General features: G+C 35.8%; 1 protein-coding gene across 1 annotated transcript in view; it reads right to left on the bottom strand.

The window, feature by feature from the left end:
• Positions 1-9545: 9545 nt before the first annotated feature.
• Positions 9546-11086, bottom strand: part of RYR2 (ryanodine receptor 2 (cardiac)) — a 471929-nt gene continuing 470388 nt past the window's right edge. The window contains exon 105 of the mRNA XM_009893652.1: positions 9546-10198. Coding sequence (XP_009891954.1) covers positions 10103-10198 — 96 coding nt within the window. The 3' untranslated portion in view covers positions 9546-10102. The remainder of the gene's footprint in view (positions 10199-11086) is intronic.

Raw genomic sequence — 11086 nt, 5'->3', positions numbered from 1 at the left:
TGGATTTATACAGGGGCATAACAATGTTCTCTGTTGTGTTCTCTATTTTATTTCCAATTTTGTAGAAGAAAGAAATTCATTTGGTCTTAGTGGAATGTAAAATTTTTGCCAGGAAAAGTAATCATTAAAAAAAAAACATTTAAAAACTACTAACACCTTCCAAAAAAGAGGTATATTTTTTTTCAGAAAAGATCCACTGAATACATCCCACAGAATGGGAGCTAGTGTCAGTAATCTACATATAAACACGGACAACTGTTAAAATGTTTCTATCACACAAATTATGACTGCAGAACAAGTTTCCACAGGGTTCAACCAGATTCAGACTCTGAACTTCATTAGGAGAATTAAACAATCTTCTATTCAGAAAATGCATTTTCAAAATAAGAAAGCCAGTCGTGGACAAACCTTCTTCTAAATGCTTCAAATGCTAATTCGCTAAAGCAAAACAACAGCTAAACTCACCTTACACAGGAAAGGTGAACAAATGATGAACAGGTACAACAAATGCAAATAGTTTCAATTATATAATTCTCTCTGTAAGGAAATCAAGCTTTGCATTTTTTACTGTTGACTTCCCTCCAAATAAAATTGTCTTTAAAAACGCAATATGGACATTTTTTCAAAGACTATTCTCTTTGGAGAAAAGCAGAAAGATTTATAAGACCAATACTGTCCTAATGAATTTTTAGAAATGAAGACACTGTTTTCCTCAAAAATTGATTAACTTTTGGGGTTGTAGCACACTATTGCAACCACTACTTATTAGAAAATACTGTAGATTCACAGTGTCACTTAAACTGCAAAAAGGTATGGGTTTTAAGAGACTCAAAATAAAATAAATCTTTCTTCCTAACATGATTCTTAAGATTATTTTATGCCTCCAAACTAGACCAGCTTGATTAATTGCTATCATATTAAGAATACAGGTGACTTGCAAAAGCAGCATAAGCATCAACCTTTTCAGGTTCAATTTTGAGTAAGTTAATTTCATTTTGAATATTCGTTTAAGAGGGTACTGTGTAATTTCACCATGCAATAGCATTAATAAAATATCTAATGGTAACTGCACGCATCAAACAGGCTCCTTTTCCATTACAAAAAGCGTTAATTCTTCTCTAATTAGCATTTATGCCAGAATTTTGCTTTTACAGCTGGACAGGCCACACAGACTGGTGCACTGGTAAGAGTGTTTTCACTGCCATGTCTCCAACTCTGGCATAGAGGCATAGCACAGACAGTCAGAATACATACAGTAGTTTTGAGATTTCCCTAAACCTCACCACACACATTACTTCATGTATGTTTCTCAGTTGTTCTTGGATAAGCATGTAACTGGGATAATGTTCATTTTGTCAAAACAACTGGTTTTGCCCGCTCCGGGCCATTTACTTCCCTGAGGGTCATTCAGGATTGAGTAAAAGTTTTGTAGGCTGGTTCATGTGGTTGTTCGGGATTGCCACCTCCTGCCTGCTATATTTGTTTGGAACCCACCATTGCTCCCACACAACTGGACAGGTATGCATCATCCTTCTGTGCATGTCACGAACACAGAGGAGAAGAAGGGAACACGTAACGTAGAAATACGGCACCCTAGATCCGGCTGCCTGAGCCAGAACTCATCCCAACAAGTTCTCCATGTTAGGTTAATTCTGGTGTATCACTTCGGCCCCACTGGCTACAGTCTTGTGCTTTTCTGAAGCACGTAATAATTTACATATAGAAAAGAAACAGACATCTCAGGTAAGAAAAATAATCCAAATCCTGGCAATGCAAATTAAGCCAGAAAAAGACATGATGAGCACGCAAAGGCAAAAAGAGCGGTCAGATAGTGTGACTAAGGCTCAGGGACATCTGAGTTTCATCAGTCTACAGTGACAGTCTGCAGACCACAAGCACAATAAAGAAGTTTGCCTATTGGTTCTAGGTCCAAGTTGGTCAAAACAATGTCAGTGTAGATGTTTCTACATACAAATCATGGTTAATCTGCAAGCGGGGTGATTGGAACACAGTTCATCAAGAGTTGATCGTATATGCAAAATGTTAACTATAAAACAGCCTTGTACAGTAAGTTCCTTTCACAGCTCTAGTTTTTGCAGCTTACATTGCCCCAGTTGACAAATTAAGCAGCAAACAACAGGAGAAAAACTTAATGTGAATTATTTTCTAACAGCTCTCCCAGGCGGAAGCACATTTTGAGCATTCTGAGATTAGCCTCTCAGAAGCTTATTTTAACCAGTGCTTTTTAACTCTGCTGGATTCCTACGGCAAGGAATTCATAGCCAGCATAAAAATGATCTGAGTGAAATGTGCATATTGGTATTGCAAGCATATTAATTGCCTTGATTTTTTTTTTTAAAAATCAAATAACTACTGATAAGTGGCTACTGCAATTGCAGGCTGCACAAAGATTTCTTACAAAACCCTTATGACCAAAAAGCAATTAATTATACATCAGTTCCATGAAGCATATACAAGCAAAATTTTTATAGACCATAAATAATATACTTTGGAGATTACCATAAGCACATGGAAAGTCTCTAACTATCCTATGTTTGCATACTGTTTAGATGTCAAGGGTCATCCAGACAGGTAAAGATTTAAAAAAGATAAAAGGAATTATTTCCATCTGGATATTAACCATAATGGTCTGTGACTCTCCAGAGGGAATCTGAAATCATTTGTAGAAGTAAAATTTAAACAAGAAACAGGCTTCTTAAATTGCAAAAGACTAACAGTTAAGAAAATTATATTACGTTTTTCTTTGAAATAATCCAGGATTAATTTGGCTGTTTTATAAAATCACTTCCAAGTACTGCAAAGTATGTGATATTAACCTCTTGATTTGGGGTACAAGTCTGAGCAAATAGGACACAAACTTGCCTCATTACAGTCAAGAATAACGAAGGCTAAGTCAAGGACAGGCAAATTCTGTGATGATGAGTCTACCTTAACATTCTTATATTTAAATCATCATTAATTCCACACTTGCCCAAGCATAAAGAACCAGTGAAGATAAGAATCTCAGTGTCTGTATTTCCTATCCCAAGCTTATTCCATTCTGCCACCTCTATTTAAACACTGAACAATTTTCCAGATGTGTGCAGAACACCATAAATCACCATTTTCTAAAACATTGTGCTCCAGAGAAAGATAAATAATCATTTTACCTGTCACTTGAATCAGCTTAAAGCAGGGCACATATATGACCATCAAGGAGAATAATCTTTTTAAATAGCTAGGAACTATACTGAGTTTTGGGTTTTAACATTATATTAATATTCCATAGCAACAACTTGGCTTATTAACACCATAGGGTAACATTGCAAAGCACTTAAAAACAGTTCAGTAGTAGTTTCATCAAATCTATGAGGCCTCATAATCTAACGTAGATTTAGATACCTAAAACGTCCACAATATTTTACTTAGTGCCTGAAATTTTATCTTCTTTGGATAGAGCCAAAAATCAACTGCCTGTTATATGTTCCAGTCGTACTAGAAGATGTCAGCACTGAGCAGCTGCCTAATTAATTTCACTTTAATACCTTCTTATGAGGAAGTGCCTGCAAGTGTCCGCGTAGCGGCAGTTACAGCGGTATGCAGTCTGTTGCCAGAGGGCACAGCCAGTAACGCAACTGAGAAAACAGATGGTCGGTTGTCGTCCTTTCCCCGGCAGGGAGGCAGTCGGGGAAGGAGCTCGTAGCCCAGCCTGGGCACCGAACAACAGCCTCACTGGATGCCACCGTCTAAGGCAGATACTGCCCATTCTGGTGCCTTCCTGCCCATCCGCACGACGGGCACAGTGTGGCTCAAGGCTGGGAATAACACTTTTTTCACAGCTACTGCAATTTCTTTATCTCCAAAGAAGTACAACAACAGTTCACGAACCTTTACTTATTCCATTTCGCTCACATCGCATTTTATTCACTCGTAGTTTTTGCAAGATTTAAAAAAATTTCAAGCATTTTCATTTTATTTTTCCATTCCTTGAACTGCAGGAAGCAAAACAACAATGATGTATTCATAGGATGTGGGGTGTCCACTTACTAGGAGCTCCTTAAGGAGTGTGATATTCCTGGATATTACTTAACTTCATTATCTACTTTATCACGGTAACATTTTATAAACACTCAAAATCCAATTATCTGCCTTTTACTCCAATGCATACTTAACTGTAACACAATGAAGTCAGTTCTCAGCAGCTTTTCCCAGTTAATTCAAATTATTTTCACATTCCTACCTTTTTTTTTTAGAAAGTCTTCAGGCCTACTGATATAATTATCACATGCTAAAATAAAAAAACCCCTCATACTTTGCTGAATTCTACCTTCTGTCACCACGTGTTAGGGAAGATGGAGCTGCAGGAATCACAAGACTTTAGCATAGTAATTGTTGAGAGAGAAGGGAGTGTGACAGGTTTTGGGTTAATGCCCGACACCTAATCTTAAAGCAATTCATAGCATTGTTCCAACATATCTCAAAACCTGAGCAGGAAGGAGAAAATCTGCTAGTGCTAGTCAGGTAATTCTTTTGCTCATGAATGAAGAGTGGTTAAGTAGAAGGATATTCTTCCTTCAAAGACACAGAGTGCAGAAACAGTTGAAACATGGATCTTCATCTGAAATTCAAACACAGCAAGCTACAAAAATGTTAATGTTTTCCAAAGATTAAAAGCAAGCTTATTCTCTAAATCTCATACACTAACTGAATATTGACTAAAAATTAAAAAAAATATTTATAATGAAATGGAGCTTGAGGGATGCAGCACTAATTTCCTGGAGGGGAAAAAAAAAAAAAAAGAATATACTTCAAAAAAGCTTGATATGCATAAGGCCAACTGACTTGTCCTCCTACACGGTTTTTTTTTTTTTCTTCTCAGTTATGTTGCTTGCAGATAGCCTAATAAGTAGGCAGCTGATGAATTTTTCACCATTAACTATTCTGTTCCTGATATTATCCTACTGTAAACTTGACCTTTCCTGTCCATATACTGAATCTACGTATAGTCTCTTGTCCTTTGCTCAGGCGTTCAGCTCTTTAAGGCTACAGACTATAGTTTTGTTACGAATAGGTATGGCAGCTGACAACATAAGCCCTTAATTCTTGGTTTGGATCCTGAAGCTCACTTATAACACAAAAATAGTATTAAAATGAATCATGAAAACCTTAAAAATGAATCTCTACCTACCTAAAAGAAACAAACAAAAGTGCTTCATAAAAATTCTGGTTTTCAAGCCTTTTCATTTATAAAGCTATTTTTAGAAAAGCATGTTATCTGTATATTTTCTAGACATTGTATAGTATCACAGAAAAATGCTTATTTAAGAGATACTCTTTATTTTGCATGGTTGGGGTTTTTTCATCTTGTCATTGTTCCTCTTACTTCAGGACTTTCCATGCTCTAATTCTCCCTGGATGGTTCTATTTTCTTCAAAGCATTCAATTACTGCAGTTTCCTTCTATCCGACTAGCCCTATGTAAAGAACAATTGCATGATCCAGCATTATTTAGCCACCTTTCAGTGTTCCAAAGGTCGTTATTTAGAGTATCTAAGACAGACATATTTAGTCAATATAACTGCAATTTCCACTAAGCAACACAACAACCACATCTTGCATGCAAAGTTGGAACATTTACACAATGGATTGATAGCAAAGTCCCTCAGTTTGTTGTAATTGTGGATTTTTAAGCTTTTTCCCCTGGCATTTCAGAAATTTCAAAACTTTTTTCAAGAGAACTTTAAGTCAGATCTTCCCATCCAGCACCAAAATGTATGGGTCAAACCTTTGTAACTACAGATCAGCCCATGGCTATGTTATTACAAAAGCAAGCTGTTCATATCAAAAATTGCCTCAATTCTTGACCTCCACTGGCATGGCAGAATGACGTGGTTTGGCTATAAGAGATCTTCAACAGCTGCTAAGCAGGGTTGTCTTTACCACCTAAGAGACACATCCTTTTGCCTAAACAGATATCCAAACAAATAAAAAGATAATTGTGACGAAAACTAGATAGAAGAAATTCCATAGGCACAGTTAAAACACTATGCAGACAGAGTAAACCCTAATCCAGAAAACACATTAAAAGGGCCTTCAAAAAAAAAAAAAAGGAAAATGAAAATAGAAAAAGAAAAAGCTCACCAACAAATGGACTTCTGTGTTTAAATATCTTGCAAAATTTGAGTAAGAAGTGACAGTAAGAGGATGCAATTTGAAATTCTATTTGCAACCAAGCCTTTATAGTTTAGCATGGCTATAGAAAAGCTGAAGAAAACTGAAGCAATAAAAGTAGCTATGACTTAAGAAGAGAGATTGAAGGAGCTACATTTATGGCCATAAATATTAGACAGATTTAACCAAAGAACATACCCACTCATGGTCTCTGTGACAGATGTTTCATCCTTTGACAGAGGCGGTTCTGAACACCACAGTCATATTTGTTTTGGCCAATGAACAAAGAAATTAATACACACTCTGCTTTAGAAAAGAAAAAGCCTGGAAAATATTACATCCTACGAATACTTTACAGATGATTGTGTAAGTAAAGGGAATTATTCAGTGCCTCTGAAGATGGTAGGAATGTTATCAAATGAGTTATAGAAAGCAACATGCAATTCATGAGCAAAATGCTATTACTCATTAGTAAGAGTCCTGTAACAGTAGGAAGACACTACAAATTAAAATATTCAACAACTTAAATAGCACATTAGTGGCCAAGATGAAGGGCTTAGTCTTGTAGTAATGCACAGGCCGAGGATATTACAGTGTCCTTTTCTTGCTTTCTATCTTCTGTTATTGTCTCAGTAAAAAACACAGACTTAAGCTTCGAAGTTTTAGGGAAAGGAAAGACATAAGAATAGCATATTAGATGAAGGTGTAACAGATGTCAGGTAACTCAATTTTAAGTGGAACACTATATAAATGGGTAACAACTCCCACAAATGAATCACACCTCAACTACTCTTCCATCTTACTTTGCTTTTCCATTGGCATTCATTCCTTTGTTTCTTTGCTGAAATCAACATGTATGCGCTGGGATCACCAGTTTTAGAGCTCTTAATTCTCTTGGTATTCAGAGGTAAACAGCACAATTCTCCCTCTGCTATATTCAATAAAGGGCAAGATTTCCTCCTGAAAATTACAGTTTTACTGACACAATCAGTAAATTCAGATGAAGCTGAAAAAAACCCAGCATACACAAATACATGTGTAAGAATAACCTTATCTTAAATATCACATGCATAAGCACTATAATTGAATTTCTTGGACCTAAAACTGCAGTTTTCAAGTGACATATTACCTGCTCTTGTACGTTGTGCTAGTATATAGGACACACATGTCAATGTTAATTTCTTTTGATACAACTATTAAAGCAATGAATTGTCTGTATTGGTTGGTTGCGTTCATATGATCACATTGCTTACTCTGTGGATCTTTTACAACACAAAACTTTGAGGTTTTGTTTGTCATGGTAAGTTCAGTAATTTTTAATAAAAATCTAAGAATTTGCCTCAGCTTTGTCTAAGTCTAAACTGAACTGAACAGTATTAACTTGTTATCATGTAGCATGTGGCCTGCCTGAATAATACGACCCTGTTAAAAATGCACATTGGTGTCAGAAACAGCATTAGTCACGGGAAGAACATACTTTTAAAATAAACCAGTCTCCTATGACATGTACTCATTTTTAATTTCAGAATTTCTTTTCTTGAATTAGATGTGTTAAGCAAAAGGCTCTCAGCAGCAAGTTTTGTGCACTGAATGGAAGAGGAAATGCCAAATTTCAAGGACTCACAGAAAGTCTACAGCCATTGCAGAGCAGAGAGCATGAACCGGGCTCAGGAGGTCTGCCAAAGCCAATTTCCATCCCTTTACAGCAGTGAACACTAACCTTGCAAACTCTAATGAGCCGGTTCTTATCCGTAGGAATTTGCTTCTGTGAAAGCTATAGTTAATTTAATGTATGAAGATTTTTCATACTTAAAAAGAAACACTTTGTATCACCATATAATCAGCAGATTTCATCCTGAAAGACTCTTATGTTTAAATGTGACTTCACATATATTTGTTAAACAGCATACTGGATTCAACAGCAAGGATGCCCCAGAAGCTTTGTGACATAGAAGCTGAGGTAAAGAAACATGTCACTTTTATCCTGGTATTTGCCTACAAGGTCCATTTGAATTTTCTATCAAGACGAAGGGATCTTGAAACACCAGTCAGAATCATTAGCTACTTATTTCTCAACAAAATGTGCAAAACCAAAATAGCGTGAGTGCTCGTGTGTCACACGAAAATAATTTCCATGTTGTACACTCAAAAAGGAACTCCATCACAATCCCCCATTTCTAAACCTTATATGCAAATCTCAGAAAGGCTGATGAAACGTGTTTTATGGAGTTGCACCAAAAAGGGAAGAAACAAAACTGGAATGAATACTCCAAACTGGGTGGGGGTGGTTTAAAACCTGAAAACAAATTGTAGCTGCTGTACCTGCACCTCCCACCATCACCAGGCCTCAAGTATTGTAGAATTTGAGAGAATTTTACCAGAATCCTCATCAGGATCCCATTTTCAGAGTAGCAATATTCACAATCTGCTGAACTGAAAGCCTTGCTTTTAAGAATACAGAATTAGTATTTTTAAAGGATTATTTCTTATTATTTTTCTTAGTTATAACTGAATATTGACACAACCAATTTATTTTATGACAAAACCATGGCCTGCAAAGAAATGAGATGGAGAAACAGAACAGCAGTAAGTCCAGAAGAAAAAGATACAAAAACAAAACAAAAAACTTTCATTAAGGACACAGCAGCTTAATCCTGTTTTGAAGTGGGTGTAATTAATTCAGGGATTAATAAAAAGACTCCATAACAAAGACCTCAAATGCTACCAAAACCAGCTTGTTTCCATTCTGAATCTCTCTTTTTATTTGTAAAGACTGGCATTACAATTGAAAAGGACTCAAAATGGAGTGATGTACACATCATTGGTGTTTCATGATGCAACTGATGGAGTCCCTGAATGGATATTGCTTCAGCTTTGCTTTTAAAAAATAATTTAATGAGAAAATCTTCAACTCCACTATCGATCACAGGTGGCAGAGATGAAAGAAAGAAAAAGAAAAGAAACCAAAACTACCGTCAAATTCATAACATATACATTGTTGGCTGATGACACTTGTTCCAGATGTACAATAAAGCCCACAACACTTTATTACTATGGATATAATTATTGTGAATGTTTTTTCATGTTGATCAACTTGCTTCTGAAGGTTGTTTTTTTGATTGTTTTAAACTTGCATCATAAACATGCAATGAAACATTTCTTTTTAAAGTGTTTTTTGCAGTCATCTTGTTTTCATACAAAGATTTCATAAAGTTGCAGTGTTGTATCAGAGCATTACCAAAATAAGAGCAAAAGCTAACGAGGAAGGTAAATGTGAAATGAACTTGATGAGAATAACCTAATCTTGTCCTGAGACACTCCAGTCTTATTAAAAAGATGTGCACAATCAAAACCCTTCCTCCCAAAACCACTAAAATCACAAAATAAATATTAACTTGGAAGAAAGGGAAGACAAAGAAAAAAAAAGAAAAGATGTCATCATGCACTCATCTTCTGCATAGCTCAACCCACACATAGTAAGGCACTATTTCCCCACAACTTAGTGTCCACACCAATCTTTTACAGTGCTCTGCGAACTACATCCTTCCCGGATGATGAAATAAACAGATCGAATGAGTGTTGCTACCATGTCACCCCATGTGTGATCTTATAGACAAGGGCATCATCTGGCAGTTTCAGAAATAAGCTGTCTCAAGTCTCTTCTTATGTGTGCATGTTATGTATAGGGATATCTTTTGTGTGTGCAAGTGGTTGGTTTGTTTTCCAGAGCTGCTGTTATTTTTCACTGTTCTTTACTCCAGTGTTCTCAAAGCAAATACACAAGAAAATAAAAGCACAGTTGGGTCATTAAAAACAGAGCTTCGGTGCTCCAAAAAGCACACAGCTTTGGGGATTTAAGAAATCTGTTAGACATTCCCAAAAGAGTTGGGGAATGCATGGACATATTTTCATCTGGAAATCCTCATCTCTGCTTAGTTGAGCTGGTCTTCATACTGTTTTCGGAAGCAATCACCAGCAGGGAAAAACTCCCAGCACCGTTCTTGATACATTTTCCATACATAGGATTCCTGAAAGAAACAAAATTTAAATAATTTAACTTGATTCAATGAGAAAGCACTGACTACTTCTTTTTTTTCTCTTTTTTTTTCCGATTCTCTGCATATCAGGTTGTTGTACATCAACCTACAAAATCATGTAAATGATTTTGATTAGTTTAAAGTAGCTTTTAGATTTTTGAGCCTAGTAAAAAAACACTAGAGAAACATATAGAAGAGCATCAGGTAGTTTACTTCTTATTGTGCATCCAGGAGCACTTTGAAGCTCAATTAAAGCAGAATATTTTTCTGCATCAGTCATTTCAAAACATGCCTACACACAGTACATAAACCAAAATGGCCTTTAAAGATATTTCTTAGAAGAGTGATAATTTCTGAATCAGTGGTGGCTGTATTTTTTTTTCTTTCTCATTATTTGTTTAGGTCTCTAGGCAGACAGAAGAATAGTAAAGGATATGTCAGTTTATTTCCATTTTAATCACACCACTTTAATGTGCTTTTTGTTATATAAATTCCATGGTAGAAAGGACACGTGTTACACAAGTTATGTACTATGAAATACTCTCAATTTTCAAATTATCAGCTAATAGTATAAAAAGTGAATAGCTAGTAAAAATCTGGCTTCAGTGAATATGGTAGGACACACTGTATGCCAAGTAAAAAGAAAAAGACTTTAAAAAAAATCTCATTTAATAGGAAATTCTCAAATGACAAATGGATGTTCAAAAATAGCAAAGCAAATACATAAAATCTGATACTGGAAAAGGCTGAGAAGATTTATACAAAGATGATTATAATTGCCCAGTACATATATCAGAGTTCAGAAAGAGTAAGATACAGAGATTTATAGCAAATCATCCCTCTGACCCAAATCTGTAGGGCTATGTATATGACGCTCTT

This window comes from Charadrius vociferus, unplaced genomic scaffold (genome assembly GCF_000708025.1).
Source record: "Charadrius vociferus isolate BGI_N301 unplaced genomic scaffold, ASM70802v2 scaffold309, whole genome shotgun sequence".
NCBI lineage: Eukaryota > Metazoa > Chordata > Aves > Charadriiformes > Charadriidae > Charadrius > Charadrius vociferus.
Note: the sequence above shows the minus strand (reverse complement) of the source record. Positions and strands in the feature narration are given on the sequence as shown.